Source organism: Sinocyclocheilus grahami, unplaced genomic scaffold (assembly GCF_001515645.1).
Source record: "Sinocyclocheilus grahami isolate Dianchi unplaced genomic scaffold, SAMN03320097.WGS_v1.1 scaffold967.1, whole genome shotgun sequence".
Classification (NCBI taxonomy): Eukaryota; Metazoa; Chordata; class Actinopteri; order Cypriniformes; family Cyprinidae; genus Sinocyclocheilus; species Sinocyclocheilus grahami.
The window spans coordinates 473770-491797 of NW_015506146.1; the positions used below are offsets into that span (position 1 = coordinate 473770).

At 35.5% G+C, this 18028-nt stretch overlaps 1 protein-coding gene across 2 annotated transcripts in view; it reads left to right on the forward strand.

Moving 5' to 3' along the window:
- The window catches only part of LOC107564857 (neurocalcin-delta A), a 57555-nt gene extending 39978 nt beyond the window's left edge, over positions 1 to 17577 (forward strand). For both annotated transcript variants that reach the window (XM_016250030.1, XM_016250029.1), the window contains exons 2-4: positions 11632 to 12031; positions 14720 to 14825; positions 16205 to 17577. In XM_016250030.1, coding sequence (XP_016105516.1) covers positions 11654 to 12031; positions 14720 to 14825; positions 16205 to 16302 — 582 coding nt within the window. In that variant the 5' untranslated portion in view covers positions 11632 to 11653 and the 3' untranslated portion in view covers positions 16303 to 17577. The remainder of the gene's footprint in view (positions 1 to 11631; positions 12032 to 14719; positions 14826 to 16204) is intronic.
- The last annotated feature ends 451 nt before the right edge of the window (positions 17578 to 18028 follow it).

An 18028-nucleotide genomic window follows, 5' to 3' on the forward strand; every position in this document is an offset into this window, starting at 1 on the left:
CACAACAGTTCTTCTGTGGCTTTATAGGTAATATTTATACAATATTAACTTCTTATTACGGAATTGTTGTAAATAAATATCACATTTGCAACTGGTCAGTGCTCAAAAAATGCTGGGAAATCTCTTCATGTAGCCCTACAAGAGTGATTACTCATAAACTGTCTGATAAAAAGAAAGTCTTTAGAGAAGAAAAAAATCACCCACTGACTTTCAAAGCTGCTACATACAGTAGTAACGACTTTCTACTTCGAGGACCTTGATAGAAATGTAGTGGAGTGAAAAGTACAATATTTGTCTTTCAAATGTAGTGAAGTTAAAGTCATAAGTTCCCAGAAAAAATAATACTCAAGTAAAGTACAGTTACTCAAAAAGTGTACTTAAGTACAATACTCAAGTAAATGTACTTAGTTACTGTCCGCCTCTGGTCTTAAAGCAGCACTATGTACATTTTTCTGTGTTCAAAATTTGCTAAATGTATATAATGAGCGCGAGTACATCAAGAATCCATCTTTCAAACTGCATTTTTGTCTTATTTCGAATCACTACGGTACACTTATAATAAGTACTTATATTTGGACTATTGTAGCCTGGTCGGGTCGTCACCGCTGCGGAGTAACACATACCTGCGTGAATCGCCATAGACATAAACTTAGAGAAGTAGCTCCGGTTGGAATGTTCTTCCGCGGGATGTGTGCAGTTCTGTTTATTAACCGCTAGAGTGCCAAAAGTTACATAGTGCTGCTTTAAGTGGGCGTGAACAGTTGGGAGAAAATCTAATGTGTGTCAATATACAACAAAATACAAAGAGAAAATCACTCACAGCTCTCAGTCTGAATAACGTTAGCTTTAATAAGCATGAATCTACCAATTCAATCAGTGAAAACTATGCAGTGTTCTTTTACATTTGATTACTTTATTAGATTTCTTTTGTAGGCTATATTACTTACCTGAACAGTAATGTTAGTAGACCTTCATGGAAAAATTAAAGCACTGTTTATTTCAGTTGTATCTGTTTTATTGTATTTGTCAGTTTGTTTTAATTTGTTTCTTTGTTCATGTTCTTACTGTATATTATGTATATAAAAAATTAAAAATGCCTGCACACTGGTGCATTTACAAATTTATGTTTTATATTAATTTCCATAATTTTTTTTTTCCATTTCAGAATTTAAAGCAATGTTAATTCAGCTCTTAATTCGTTTCATATATATATATATATATATATATATACAAAAGTACCGATAAGAATACCGTTAAAGTACCGGATCGATAAGCAGTATCGGTAAGAGTAGTAAAACAGTTAAAACCTTAACGATACCCATCCCTAAGCATATTGTTCTCTTAGAAACATTTAAGTAAACAGGGCAGTACATATCTTGTTACACTTTCAAAGATAATGTGTATAAACAATATAGTCATGGCCGTAGCCAGCTATGAGTTTACCGAGGGCTGGACCTCAGTAAATTTTTCATGTTCAAAAATAAAATTTGTTCTTTGAATGATAGGGTTGTGCCGATAAACAATAGTATCGTGTATCGACGATAGTCAGAGATATCGACGATAGCAATGTATTTGTCGTTAGTCATGACTATATTAGGCTCATTCTCCTATTAATGTATTAAATTATTATTATTATTATTATTATTAGGTGGCACCTCATCACCGCACTTCATACACCCAAATGAGGATTAGGCTTCTCGTCCTCGTTGGAAATGTTTTAAAAACAGACTGTAAAACTAAACGCATCAAAATTGAACTGCAAGGTGATTATTTACAAATTATGTCAAGATTGCTAAAAGAGACATCTTTTCTTGAACAGCTGTATGAATGAACTTGCCGAAAACTGCAATCAACATTTCGTTTTCTTTACAGCACATTAATAAAAAATATTGATGTTTATTCTTCATCATCGTTATTATAAAAATATGCAGATAAGTTATCAGTCTAACAGGGCTTGTCATGGGGTGTGTGGTCCGGAGCGCTGTATGAATGATGCATCCGTTTAATTTAACTTTACTCCAAATATATGAACTTACCTGTTTTAAATACTTTTATATTTAACGTGTTCCAATATTCAGTGTTAAACTGTTGGTCTTTAAAATAAATCTACTCTTGATTTTCACAGTTGACTGATTTTGCAGACATTTTATACTGAAAACTTCTGTGCGCCGACGCAGCAAACTTGTCACAGGACGCGCGGTCCTAATAGCGTTGGTTGACTGCTGTAGCCGAAAGTCTAACAGGGCTTGTCATGGGGGGTGTGGTCCGGAGCGCTGTATGAATGATGCATCCGTTTAATTTAACTTTACTCCAAATATATGAACTTACCTGTTTTAAATACTTTTATATTTAACGTGTTCCAATATTCAGTGTTAAACTGTTGGTCTTTAAAATAAATCTACTCTTGATTTTCACAGTTGACTGATTTTGCAGACATTTTATACTGATAACTTCTGTGCGCCGACGCAGCAAACTTGTCACAGGACCTAATAGCGTTGTTTGACTGCTGTAGCCGAATATATATGAACTAGCTGTTTTAAATATTTTTATATTTAACATGTTCGTTTATCAATATGTTTGAAAGTATATTATTTTGATTATTGGTGCTACCATTGGCTCTCTCAGTCTCATGCACGCGTGGTGTAAAACGCCAATAGTTATGAAATAATACAAGTACAGAGAGTCTCTCTCTCTTGCCCTACCCACCCATGCACGATAATATCGTGTATCGGCGATCTCACAGGCTGACGATATGAAAAAGGACCATATCGCCCAACACTACTGAATGACTAATTTGCTGTTTAAAACTCCTCATATGAGTGTCAGCATATAATTAAGTTTAGATAGTTTGAAAGAATGTTTAGCATCCGTGGTATAAAATTGTGAACTGCTGGCAGAGTGAACAAGGCTTGAGAGGGTTGTGAGGGAGGGCACTGGTGCCAGCCAGTCTCCGCCGTGTTGCCAGATCCAGCTACTATAAGCATCTTTGGACTTGCCTTTTCCACTTAATTTGACTGTTTAGAAAGTTAATAAAGTGGGAAGTTGCCGTTTACGGTTAGCGATATCTTTATCTTTATCTTATCTTATTTGCAAAAGATTTGAACTAATTTCGTTTATTTATTTATTATTTTATATTTATTTGTTTTCATAGCAATATCTTGCAGCACTGCATTGAAAGTAAATCAAAAAAGCCCACGGACAGGTTATTGCTGACATGATACCAAATTCGATAAGGAAAATGCAAAAAATATCTAAAACAGTAGCATTTAACACTAATACACAGATCGGAACAAGTAGGTTACAGAATGAAATGAAGTATGCGAACACTAGCCATGAAAAAGTCTGCCATTTCATTCAGTATAGTAGTTAAATATTCACAAAATCATGCTAAAACATTCATAAGAACACTATAAAAAGTTATCATCTGTATAGCAATGGTTATTAATGAAAACAGTAATATGTATTGTTGCATGAATAATAACTGATTCAAATTATCCACCCCTAACCTATAGTAAAGTATTAAAGGGATAGTTCACCCAAAAATTAAAATTACCCCATGATTTACTCACCCTCAAGTCATCCTTGCTGTATATGACATTCTTCTTTCAGACGAATACAATCGGAGTTATATTAAATAATGTCCAGGCTAATCCATACATTATAATGGGAGTGGATGGTAGCCCAGAATTTGAAGTCCAAAAAATTGCACCCATCCATTATAAAAGAAGTCCACACGGCTCTGGGGGGTTAATAAAGGCCTTCTGAAGTGAAGTGGATGCGTTTGTGTAAGAAAAATATCCATATTTACAACTTTATAAACCTTAATCTCTAGCTTCCGCTAACTGTCGTACGCAAGTGGCGTCCAGCAGTAGACGTATTTTGATGCAATAAATATGGTACAATTGAACAGTGTTCATCCCTCCAAAACAGAAAACATCTTTCACAAACATCTACATGTCAGTCTCTGACACAGTGTATATAATGAGTTGAATTTGTAGGGGTTATTATATCACAATTTTTAACACCCAGTCCTCACTAGTTTTCAAACCCTGGAACCATGAATATAGTTATTACCCAAATGAACACAGAAACCTCAATACTTGGTACACAATAGAAAAATGATTTACTCAAAGAATCCTTGTAAACAAACAATTCCAAGTAACAAGTTCAAGCTTTAATTTCTACAAGCTTGAATTGGGTACTAATATAGAATTTACATTTTATTCTTGCCAAAACTAAATTATTTAATGTAGAAATTACATTTGTTTTTCTGTAATATTTACTTCACCACAGAATCATTTTTATTATTTTGCAGACAGTACTAATAAAGAGAGATCATTTAGCTAGGGATGCACCAAAATGAAAATTCTGGGCCGAACCAGAAAATTCTGGACCGACTTGGCTGAAAAACGAAATGGAAAATGCTTTATGTAATAATTATAATAATAATTAGAGATGCACCGATTGCAATTTTCTTGGCCGATTCCGATTTTTTTTTTGTAAGTGTGACCTGCCGATGCCAATTTTCTATAATTGACAGTAAATATTCAAATTTCAATGCAAAAAATGTATTTGCATAAAAAAAGAAACATTACAATTCCCCCAGTCTTGACTAAGTTACAGATGTTCTCTCAAAATTAAATGCTCTGTGACCGGAAAGAGGTAGAAATGAGTTGCTGTTTATAACAAAACAGATGTCATTTCCCACTCTGCTTATAAATTTTTTTTTTACCCCAACCTTATTAAATGTCATTTTTCACATCAAATTTTTACATTGTTTCAATTAATTCAGTTAGAATAATAAGAACCTGTAGTTGAGTTACCATTCAAATGAAATCAGTATCTCCATCTTTTTTTCACTGTTGTAATTTTAAGTTTTTCTAATATTTGTTTTATTTAATTTAAGCTTTTTTCAAAACAATTTTAAATTAAGTTAATTAACAATGAAACACTAATGCCCTGCTAGATATTTTAGCTTTTTCTTGGCTAATTCTTGTCAGCTAAGATCGGTTTCTGCTCTACTGTGGAAGTAAAAGGTTGAGGTGTGATTAAAGCTAAGCAACGAGCTGCCTGAGATGTCTTTTCCCCAAACATTTTACTGGCTAATGATTTGTATAGATTCCGGTTGCTTGCGCTGGCTCACAAGCAAAGTGAACTATGGGTAGGAACGATCAGAAATGTAATAGTTTCCCTGTGCAACACTGTCGCTGTGCAATTAGTCTCATCTTTCCAAATGGCTGAAATCCAGATATTTTCGGGAAATCCGTTTAGAGCAGCAGCGTTCCGTCTAGAGATGCAAACATCTGTAATCTCATTGATTTGTTTTCTCTCTGCTAACCAATGCTGCATGGAGTGTGTTTCCATAGCAACATGTCAAGAGGTCACAGAGATTCATTATTGTACATGAAGACAGCATTGCTAACTGCGTTGTAATTAAGCCCCAGTCTGTCCTCTGTGTTTAAATTGATGTTCAGTTTAATCAGGAGGGTTAATGCTGGATACTTAAGACATGCCTGTCAGCCATGACACCTCTTAGCTGAAAACTATTTCTCAGCACATGACATATATAAAAAGAATGCTGTAAATGTAGTTCATAGCTAATCCAGTGTGACCTCAGCATCTGCTTTCCTTGTCAATTTGAAGTTAAAGATGGATTAAACGCATATGACACTATAAATATGCAGTTGCAGAGATACAGTCGACCGTTTCAGTCTTGTCACATAAAAGAGTTCAGAACACATAGTCCAAAGAAGAAGCCCTTAAGTTGTTGTTCTGTGTTTACTGCTAATGGCCTCTATCATTAGACTGAATGGCCAATGCGGGATTTGGTTCTTGTCTGCTGTTATATGTAGTCAAATAACAAATTGGTTATTCTGATTCTATCCTCATCTGGTTCCAGTCCTTCCATTTGCTTTTAATTGTGTTATATGTTCAATGTTTAAATAGCATGAAGTACAAATATTGTATGTCAAATGAAAATGTGTGTCTGGGTTTTGCCTGAAGGGGTTAGTGATGTATTTTACAAAGCATCCTTTTGTTCCCTGTCGTAAACGTCAGTACCTGGCATTTATTTCTCAATACGTTACTCAATACTGTGAAATTCATAATTATACAAAATGTAATATTTTGAAATATTTGTACATTTTCAAATAACCGTTTTCTGTTTTTAATGTTTTATAAATGTAATTTATTCCTGTTGCTTTACTCCAGTCTTTGGTGTCACATGATCCTTCAGAAATCATTCTAATATGCTGATTTGGTGCTCAAGCAACATTTCTTATCACAGTTGAATATGGTTATGCTGCTAAATAGGGATGTAACGATTCACTCAACTTATGATTCGATTTGATTCACGATTTTGATTTCATGATTCGATTTGATTTAAAAAAAAAAATTGTAAAGACATTATAAATTAAATGTGTCCTTTTATTATTGCTTGGATAAAATGCTGCACGTTTCTTTGTGAAATTGAAATATAAGACTATAATAATATACTAATATAGCACTTGCATATTATTGCTCTTTAGTTGGTTTTGATTGTTTTTATTGTCCAAAATTTTTATATAGGCTAATGTAAATATCAAAACTAAATTGAAATTTTAAAACAAACCCCAAATCAAATAAGTAACACACATAAAAAAAATCTCTTCATATAAACAAAATAAGGCTTTGTCTGTGCTCTTTGCATTTAAAATGAGAGGCAACCACTGCATTTTAATCATGATCCAAACAAAGATGCTGCATACGTGAAACAAGAGCAGTTTTTAATCTAAATTAGGTTGTATAATTTCGAAATTTGAAGCAAAAACAGAATGATTTGACTTCAGTTTTGTGAAACTATACATAAAAAAATATCTGCATGAAAGCTGAGCTGAACGAGACGCAGATTCACTCTCTGCCAGCAGGTGGCGCTTTAAGCGTTTCCTTGGTTTTTGCTGTAAACAAAGCAGTGCTGCACTTATAAACTTTAATATGCATTATACAGAGGCAAGAGGAAAAGGAAAAATACAATCTAAACTTTTCTAAAACAGTACTGTAAATACTTCTACTAGTACTTCTAAAGACCCCTCAGGCATACATTCATATAAACTCCTACCCCTAATTGAATCGCGATTTGTTTAGCATCTCAACCGATTTGAATCATCACATATTTGAATCGATTTTCAACCGGCTCGTGGTTCTTACATGTAAAATAATCAGACAATATTTGTTGTTACGTGTCATTGTGTTACCAAATAATAGGTTGGTGTGCAACAGTCAATAAATAATAGTTTAAATAGCATAGCATTGTCAAAGCCACAGCACAAACAGGCACGCAAAAGCTTGTGTACAGTGCTCCCGTTTTTTATTCTCTTTCTTTCATCAGTATTTTCCTTTCACTGACTATTTTGTCGAATAATTAAAAAGGAAAACAGCAGAAAATGTATATCATACACTGTATCTGTACAACAGTCTTACTGTTTTAAAGATTTATATTTTCTTAATTCACATTTTGTGTAAAGCTGAGTTAGGGTGTATTCACACCAGGAAAGTCCGCTAGTTCACTTGCTTTGGTCCGGACCAAATACATATATGACCAAATATGGTGCAGTTCGCTTTCACACTGCCCTTTTTTGCAAGTGATTGTAAACAAAACCACATGTGTGCTAAGGTCATCCATTCATTGGACAGAAATTATCAAGCAGGGAAAAACAGGAAGTGCAAAAACAGGCTAATCATGGAGATCTTTCATAGTGACTTTTATTCTTTTACTGATTTGGTATTATCAGATACTAACCCAATATGAAGAAACTTATGAGCATCATATGAAACAATGTCATACGATGTTGTAATTACGACTTGCCGAAAATAAAATCAGTGGAAACAAATTAAATATGCCATAAATTTTGCTCATAAAGGTAATAATAATGCATCGTTCGGAACTATAAAGAGTATTTTTATTTGTGTGCACTCACAATATCAAGAAAACGTTGTGCTTTTGTAAAATAAAGAAAACAAATAAGATGCGCTTGCCGACCAAATATGGTGCAGTTCGCTTTCACACTGCCCTTTTTTGCAAGTGATTGTAAACAAAACCACGTGTGTGCTAAGGTCATCCATTCATTGGACAGAAATTATCAAGCAGGGAAAAACAGGAAGTGCAAAAACAGGCTAATCATGGAGATCTTTCATAGTGACTTTTATTCTTTTACTGATTTGGTATTATCAGATACTAACCCAATATGAAGAAACTTATGAGCATCATATGAAACAATGTCATACGATGTTGTAATTACGACTTGCCGAAAATAAAATCAGTGGAAACAAATTAAATATGCCATAAATTTTGCTCATAAAGGTAATAATAATGCATCGTTCGGAACTATAAAGAGTATTTTTATTTGTGTGCACTCACAATATCAAGAAAACGTTGTGCTTTTGTAAAATAAAGAAAACAAATAAGATGCGCTTGCCGTCTCGGTCTTGAACAGAAGTGCTTCACAAAAATGCACTGAAACTCAGCAAACTTTTTCCTTACAGACATGATGAATATATCTATAGAAAGCTTTAAATGCCTACAAAACGAAATAATTCAAATCAAAAACAGTCTGTAAAGATGCATTTCTTTCTAAAGGCGCACCCAATGATGAGATGGCGAGTCAGGATCATCAACTTCATTGCAACACTGACTCATAAAACACTAGTTTATTAATAAATTATTCAAATATCTCCTTACTATTTTCCCCCAACATAGTCATGGTAATTTTTGCGGCAAGCTTTAGCCTATTTTGCGTGCTCACGTCACGTTGCTGTGCGCCATGGTCACGAAAACTCATAATTTGCACGTGTTTTTAAGCATTGTGGTTTAAAAACAAGTGATTTAAGTCATTGAAACGCAAATAACAGCACTATATGTGTCTGTTTCTGAGCATGATTTCTGCAATTGGGTCGGATCGAGGTCGGGTCATATTCACACCTTAAATGAACCGTACCAGAGTTCGTTTGGAAGCAGACCGAGACCACCTCTTCAGCTGGGTCTCAGTACGGTTGTTTGATCCGCACCCGAGTGCGATTGCTGCATTCACACCTGTCAAAAAGGTCCGCACCAAGAAGGGAAACGAACTTGAGTTCGATTCAATCGAACCAAACAAGACAGGTGTGAATACACCCTTAATTTCATGTACATTGTGTTACTGTCATATAAGTGTGTGTAATCCAAATATATTGGCACTATATCCCAAATCCTTTTTAATTCATAGGTATGATTTATGTTCAGAAAAGTTTTTCAAATACAAAAAAAGTGTCCAGCATGACTGGAATTAATAGACATGATTAATGGATGATTCAAAATAGTTCCAGTGGTTTACAAAACAGCTGCTAGTTAATACACTAGTAGCCTAATGCCTATAAACGAGGGAATTTATTTTTATGAAAGTGCTACAGCAAAACGTTTTTTCCATACATGAAACCAGTTAAGACAGGATCTAATGTACTTGTGCGTCTCATTCAGAAAAGCCGTTTCAGATCTTTAAGTGTTCTTAAGTTTGAAGAGCTACACTCCAGTTCTAATCAAACAGTGAGTACTATCTCCTCTTCAGCCCTAACCTTCACCCCGCAGCTCTAATGCACACGATTCATTCAGCTCATTTAAAACTCTACATTTTATGCTGTTACTATGTGTGTGTGTGTGCACGTGCGCGCGCATCTAAATGTTTGCCTAGAACTTTAGTAAGACAGTTGTCTGATTAGTACAAAGATACATGACCCATCTGATGATTCATTCAGCTCATTTAAAACTCTACATTTTATGCTGTTACTATGTGTGTGTGTGTGTGTGCACGTGCGCGCGCATCTAAATGTTTGCCTAGAACTTTAGTAAGACAGTTGTCTGATTAGTACAAAGATACATGACCCATCTGAGAAACAGGAGTCACTTCCTGCATAGAGACTCATCGGATGTCACGTAACAGCTGATCCTGTCCAGACCTTCCGGCCCGATTGGAGGCTCTGCAGCTAGGGACTGTTAATGACCTATCACATGGACACCTTTTACATTTTTGTTTTGCCTTTTTTATTGATTGCTAGTCATTTATGTCTAGACATGTTTTGTCGTCTTTAGATTTATCAGAATGTTTTTGTTGGATTTGTTTTGACATATTTTCATTTATATTCTGGCTCATTTACTCATACTAAATCCTGTAAGGAAAAGCCTCAAGTCCTTTGAGATATGGAGGTGGAAGTCTTTTATGATTTATCATATGTAATATTGAAATTTGTACTCAAACTGCTTCCAAAGGCTCAATGTTTAGATCTAGTCATTAGGGAGATGGGAAAGTGTCCTGGTGTTGATGATCTTTTTAAAATTATATTAAAAATAAAAAATATTAAATAAAAATATTAATTATCAGTATTTTTAGGTATATTATTCTGCAGAAAGGGAGCATCGTTAGGGATCTTTGTTTGCATTATAAAAGGCATCTTGTCTTGTAAAATCGCCTTATGTTCCCATGTAGTATGCCTTCTGGTATCACTCTGCAGCCCTACATCACAATCTTTACATGATGATGCAGCTGCTATGCAAAATGAATAATTTTTTGCTTTATAGTTTTGTTTTATGCATGCTCTCTGTGGATTTTTTTTTTATTCTGTTGTTGGATACAATGTTTTGAAAAGTTTTCATTGTCAAAAGTTAATGCAGTTTTGGATTGCTGCTCATATTTTGTCATATGTATTTCTAATGAGGACATAAGAGGCAAAACTACCGCACTGTCAGAACACATTTCTCTGAATTCAAATATTTAAAGCCAGTGATTTTCATGGCTTGATACCATAACTATTTTTGTGACTGGCTTGAATGGGTATTGTGGGAAATCAGACTTATGTTCCATTCACACATACAGTGATTTTACCGCTGCAGGTCACTCAGTCGCTGTATTGTTGGTCACTTGGTGTTCCTGTTGCTCAGTGCCCTCATATAGTGAAATCACTAGTAGCAGTAATATCAATTTCTCTTTTGTGTTGCCTACTTAACACTACAGTATCTGTCATTATCAGTAGTCACTGCATTACGTTGATACTCATTGACATAGTTAAAGTTAAACTTCTCAACTTGCATGACTGGACATGCTTGACACTTAGTCACCAAACTCTCATGTTATTGTATATCACCAGCTGCCATTGAGAATTACATCATAGTGTTACTACAGTGTATGGCTTTATTTCATCTGTCGCTTTGTTTTCCCAGCTTAGGTCTAGAATTTTTCCATTTCAGAGCTGGTTATTTGGTTCTCTTATTAGCTACGTATTTCCCTCTTATGAAGATGTGTATGATTGGCAAGGGCATGTCTCTGTTTGGAATAAATCTGCAAGCAGAGCCATTGTATGTAACTCTAGATGGACAAAAACATGCATAGCTATAGCTCAAAAATCTTCAGTCTTCATGGATGTATTTTATGGTATTGTATGAACAAAATTACTGCACTTCAAAATAGGGCTGTTATTTCGTTCTTAACTGTGCCACAAATTATAGTAAATTGGATGGGCATTTTACATAAAGGATCATGGCAGCATAGGGTACCACAATATACCATGACTTGAACCTACCAAACTTACCATACATTCTAATTTTCTCTCTTCCCCTTCTTTTTTCAGTGCTGTCTCGTGAAACGAAACCATGGGGAAGCAGAACAGCAAGCTCCGCCCTGAGGTAATGCAAGACCTGCTGGAAAGCACAGACTTTACGGAGCATGAAATCCAGGAATGGTACAAGGGCTTTCTACGGGACTGTCCCAGTGGCAACCTCTCCATGGAGGAGTTTAAGAAAATCTACGGAAACTTCTTCCCTTACGGAGATGCCTCAAAGTTTGCAGAGCATGTGTTCCGTACTTTTGACGCAAACGGCGATGGCACAATAGACTTTCGGGAGTTCATAATTGCATTGAGCGTCACGTCACGAGGGAAGCTGGAACAGAAGCTCAAGTGGGCGTTTAGCATGTATGATTTGGATGGAAACGGATACATCAGCAAAGCAGAGATGCTGGAGATTGTGCAGGTATGTCAAGCTACCTAAAGCTTTTATGAATCAACCTAATATTGGCACTCTTTAAATCCTTTTCTAATCATCACCATGACTGCTGAAGCCTGAAATAGAATCAAATATCACTTAAGGAGACACAAAAGAGAACCCGACCCAGTCCTGCTACCTAATTTTCACATCGCATATGTTGTTATTTCTCACTTGTGTTAACAGCAAGGATAGCCGTGGTGTTAGACTGTCAGGAAGCTCCATACTGTAAAGAGAGCCCAAGTCTTACGTCTGTCTCTAAAACAGGTTTTCATCAAAGAGCACTCCTTCACATGGTTATTTATGTTTGCTGTCATTGCAATTGGCCTGATTTATCTTTGCAGCTTTCTTGCTGATAAGAGTAATTTTAGCATCAGGTGATTTCTCAGATCTTGAGAGCCTGTTGAATATATATCACGTGTATATATTACATTTTTACTATTACATTTTAGGTGTAATATAGAAAAAAGGAAAATGCTATACCCACATCATACATCACCTTTTGAGTCAAATTCTTACATTTAATCAGTCAATTATAATAATAATACATTTAGGCTGTTACTAAACAAATGAAATCAGTATCAATAAAATTCATCTTTGCAGAAGTTGCATATGAAGTGGCATTTAGATGTATTTACACATGTTAATGCAGCTTAGAGGGACATGGTATGCTTTAACCTCCAGTTACAAATGCATAAATAATGTTTTGATATTTTAAACATGAAATGTTGAATACTGATATTTGAAATTATTTAAACAATGAAAATATACTTTAAATGTAAAATTAAAACCACCAGTAGGTGGCAGCAAGTCATTGTTAATAAGCCATCATTGTGATTGAACCGAATCATTTAAACGGTTGATTCATTCAGGAACGAAACACCGTCATGTTGCTCAGAGATGCAAAACAGTGCTGTGGCTGTGTTTGGAGTGGTTTTTGTTCTTGGCGAAATAGCGCAAAAACAGCCAATATGATGTCTAAAACGTAAATCTCTTGATATTAAATTATTGATTATTGAAGTGTTGTATAAAATCAATATCACATTTGTAACCATGCTGATTTTTTAAGAAATTGATTGAATTGATATAAATATCAATTGCTTCAAATATTTTGAATTGATATAAATATATACAATTTCTGCCCCCTTATCTTGAATTGTGATCATTCTTAATGCACATTAATAGACTGAATCGTGCAGTGAAAGAACACACTCTAAATGTGCACGCGCACAAAAGCCTGAGTTGATCTAACCAGACTTCATCACGTCACGTATGTGTGCCTCTGTAGGTGTGTTTTTAGTTTTTGCAATATACTCGATAATGTCATGATGTCTCACGAGTTCAGTATTTGCGCTAAACCTGCGCAGATTTGGCTTGCATGAACTTCCCCAAGAAATTAATGAGTGAACATAACTTACGAAAAGTAACCCACCAAATTGGCTAGTGATTTGACAGCGTTACTTGCCACAGCTGATTTTTACCCGCATTTGGCGGGTGTTCATTTCAAACCCTGATTACATGTATACATCTTCAAATAATATATCCATTACATTAAATGCTTAACTTTTTTGTATTTTGGCTCTGTTCACTCTCATGTAGCTGTAATATTAGTTGCCTGCTGACATTGAAATATGTATCTTCATGACTAGATAGACTCAGGTGAGTTTCTCTTTGTTATACACGTTAGGTTTCTCTATCAGGTAGGTGTATACAATAAATGAGTGTGTACGGGTCGGCCAATCTGGTTTCGTCCATTTAAAGTTAACTTTTTTAAAATAACAGTCACTGTCACGGACAGACCTTACATATTCAGGTAAAATTGAGCTAACATAACTTCAGGGGAATCTTTCTGCCTCCACCTAAGCTCCGCCCACAGAAAAATGTCACATTGTTTATTAACTGAAAAGGGGTCTATTGGCTGCACCACAAAATAATAATTAGTTTTGCTTCATCATAATTATATTTTTCAAGTTTTCTTTACATTTTTTTTCTTCAATTCTTCACAACAAATTCATAATGATAACACTATAATTTAATGCAGTAAATTCAACACACTTTTGCTAAATGGCACACAAAAGATTAAACATTAAAACTGATTGATGTGTATTTTTTGGAAGCATCAGCCTGTCCAATAAGTGAGTGTGTACGGGTCGGCCAATCTGGTTTCGTCCATTTAAAGTTAACTTTTTTTTAAATAACAGTCACTGTCACGGACAGACCTTACATATTCAGGTAAAATTGAGCTAACATAACTTCAGGGGAATCTTTCTGCCTCCAACTAAGCTCCGCCCACAGAAAAATGTCACATTGTTTATTAACTGAAAAGGGGTCTATTGGCTGCACCACAAAATAATAATTAGTTTTGCTTCATCATAATTATATTTTTCAAGTTTTCTTTACATTTTTTTCCTTCAATTCTTCACAACAAATTCAAAATGATAAAACTATAATTTAATGCAGTAAATTCAACACACTTTTGCTAAATGGCACACAAAAGATTAAACATTAAAACTGATTGATGTGTATTTTTTGGAAGCATCAGCCTGTCCAAGACTATCACAAGTCATTTTTGCAAATTCAACACCACCATCTGTTAGCCAGCCAGATAGTGTGATCAGCAGAAATTGTGAGAACGGGTTTTAATGACGGAAATCTTTTGTGTGTTATCTCCCTCAGGCGATTTATAAGATGGTGTCATCAGTAATGAAGATGCCGGAGGATGAGTCCACACCTGAGAAGAGAACAGAAAAGATCTTCAGGCAAATGGACACCAACCGGGATGGTAAAGCCTTTTTCTCCCTTTAACATTAAACTTTTTTAGCAGTGGTGTATGAACAATGACATGATGCATGATAGTCTTTCAGGGCCGAAATCATTGACCGAAACATTGAAGTTTAATTAGCGCTTCTCCGATAGCACGGTGTCTCGTGTAATCACTCAATCATTGTTTCAATCATGGAAAGATGTCAATAAAAGACAAAAATCATTTTGCATCATATCAGTGTGTTAAATGTAAAATTTTACTGTTAAACATTTTTACCATTTTACTCTTACATTACAAAGAATGCACACAGCCAGAAAACATTTTTTTGTAATAAATGTAAAGTCTGTGTGCTTGTTTGCGCTCTCTAATATAGCCTATTTAAATGCATCATGCCATTAAATAAAGGTCTCCGATCATTGAGTGATTTGAAGAGCCCCATTAGCAGTTAAACAAAGGTTTAGGACTGTCTACTTCAGCGTGAATGAGTAATTGATGATCAAAACCCAAACAGATGGAGTATACAGAAAAGATAGTGGAAAGTTTGGTCTGATTCTATGGTCAGATGAACTTTTGCATTTCCTGCTCTCTCGTGACTAGAGTCACAAGGGATGGAGACTGTGTGCATGTTTGTAGATTTGAAGGATCAGATGCAGCAGCATAAGTGTGTTCTCAAACAGATACTTTATTGTTCACAGTGAGGAAATTGAAGTACAAAAAACACTGCTACAAATGTACAGGATTCGATCAAATTACACCATGCAGTCTAAGCATGGACTAAAATGAGGTGGGTGATGAATGCTAATGTTAGTCACATCTATGACTGGGAGGACCTGTTCTTGTGCCATTTTGGGTAACAGTGCCTGTACACTGTACTGAATATCAAACGCTTCTTAGCATTCCTTCACCACCTCTCACTTTTAAATGCAAGGAGACGGCAGTGCCACCTGCTGACTAATACGGTACTTGGCACTTTTGTGGTTCTTCAGTCACTGCACGTTTTTTTGTTTTTTAGGAATGTCCCTAAACTAAAATTCAGTCAGATACCCCCCAAAAACTATATAAATTCTACTATTTTTGTTGCAATAAAATGAAGGAGACCAAAACTCCATCAGTGACAGAAATGGAGAAAAAAAACCTTGGGAAAAATTGGGAAAATGAACATGCACAAATTAGTTTGTGTTAGATTATATCTTGCCCTTTTTTAACCCGAAGACCTGAAGTCTTATTAGATTTATTAGAAACACTAAAATCTTTTCCATTGTTTCCATAACACATTTTTATTTCTGCTCACAGGTTGATTCAGATTCTAATACAATGAGCCGAAAACTAGCCAGAATTTTTCTATTGTAAATAATATGATTTTTTAAGCGCCTGTGTCCTCTCTTGTTTTATTCTAGGAAAACTGTCTCTGGAGGAGTTCATCAAAGGGGCAAAGAGTGACCCATCCATTGTGCGTCTGCTACAGTGTGACCCCAGCAGTGCAGGACAGTTCTGAGATCAGCGTCTCATGCTTCAGCCTTTTATTTATTTATGGGTTTTAATTTAGTTTTTGATATAGCCGCTCCTTCCACTCGCAGGGAAATGATGGAGGGTCAGGTTTCCCCCCCCCCCCCCAAGAGTAGGGCATCTGGGTCTCATCAGACTGAGCTTGGCCAGATATAGAAACACACACATGCGCACACAGTTATTGGCTGTGTTATCTCTGTAGGGAGCCACACCGGGTCTGCAAGAGGCCTGTCATGGAGTGAATTAAGGTAACTAGAGTATTTATCTGAGCTCGAATAACTTTCTGATTAGAAAAGAGGTTTCATGTCATGGTAAATACATAGTCAATTTTATTTTTATTTTCGCTGGGTATTAGATGAGACCATTTAAGCTTGACCAAGACAGGAATATAAGATTGGAAATAATGTATGCACTCAGTAAAACAAAATTTTTTCTATAAAAAATAAAAAATATCTGATGCCTGAATCATAGATCAAACAGGTGACAATAGTGTAAACACCTTGAATATTTGGGTTATTTTTAACTTTATTTAGACTAAGTAGTTTATTTTAATTCATAGCTTGGCCAGCTTTATTATTGGCAGATCACAGTATTATTATCCAGTGGGACCAATAGATCAGGCATGCCGATTTTCCAGTTGTATGATTCCCCACGTTGCGCTTACAATCTGAAGAGCCTTACTACTTAGTGCTGGAAGCGCACATCCAATTTTGTGTGTATTAGTTTGGTTTTAATCAGATAGTCTACCATGCAAAAGACATGAAATGAACTGCGTTCTCTTTTTCCAGTTTTCTAATGTTTGTACTCTAGTAACTGTAGGCTTGTATATAAATCTGAAATATCAGACACGCATGCAAAACTGTACTCAGAGTTGCAGCGATCGGTTTTCTTGGCATTTTTAGCAAAAGCATGTAAACAAGTTTATCTGCATTTGTGGGCAGGAGAGTATTTGTGTAATTTGTATGCATGTGTTGTGTGTATGTGTTTGGTTAATATCAGTTACAGCCCTGTTTGCTCACCCTGGTTCTAGATGTTGTGTTGCATCGTATGCATTATTGCAGAACATTTTTGTTATTGAAGTACTACTAAAGCTTTATTCATTCAAAGCTAATATGATTTTAGAATCACTTTTATCTGCTATACAGCCAGTCTTTAACCCTGGATTGTACACATGAGCATCATCAAGTTGCTGAATTGCCTTAAACACACTCAAGTGTTTCTGTGGGTGAGTGATATTTTTTTTCTTCAATTGCAGTAAATTAGCTTGAACCTGAAATGAAAATTATCCATCTGTTGGTGAGTTTGGCTCTGTGCTCTTCCCGTTCACCCCTTTAGCAGATGTAATTATGTTGACGGCCTTTTGCTTAGTATATTAATTTGTCATACACGCTCATTTCAAAATAACAGTGTAAGTGGAAATAGGACCCATTGCTTTTCAAATGCCCCTTGCATTCATGTTGTATTCATACCTGTGTCCATTTCACTTGCAGCACAAATTGAATTCAGCAATAGGTAGAGAGCATTTATTCGGAGCTCCTAGTAGTTCCCATATCACCCTCTGCCCTGCTTTTAGCAAACATGCCAACTGCTTCTACTGATGTGCAGTGTTCTTGAATGTCCCTGTTAACGCCAAATGCCTCACCACAGTGCATTCGGTTCTGCTATACTGTTAATGAACATATTTGAATGTTTTTATTTTAGTTTTTATCTTACTG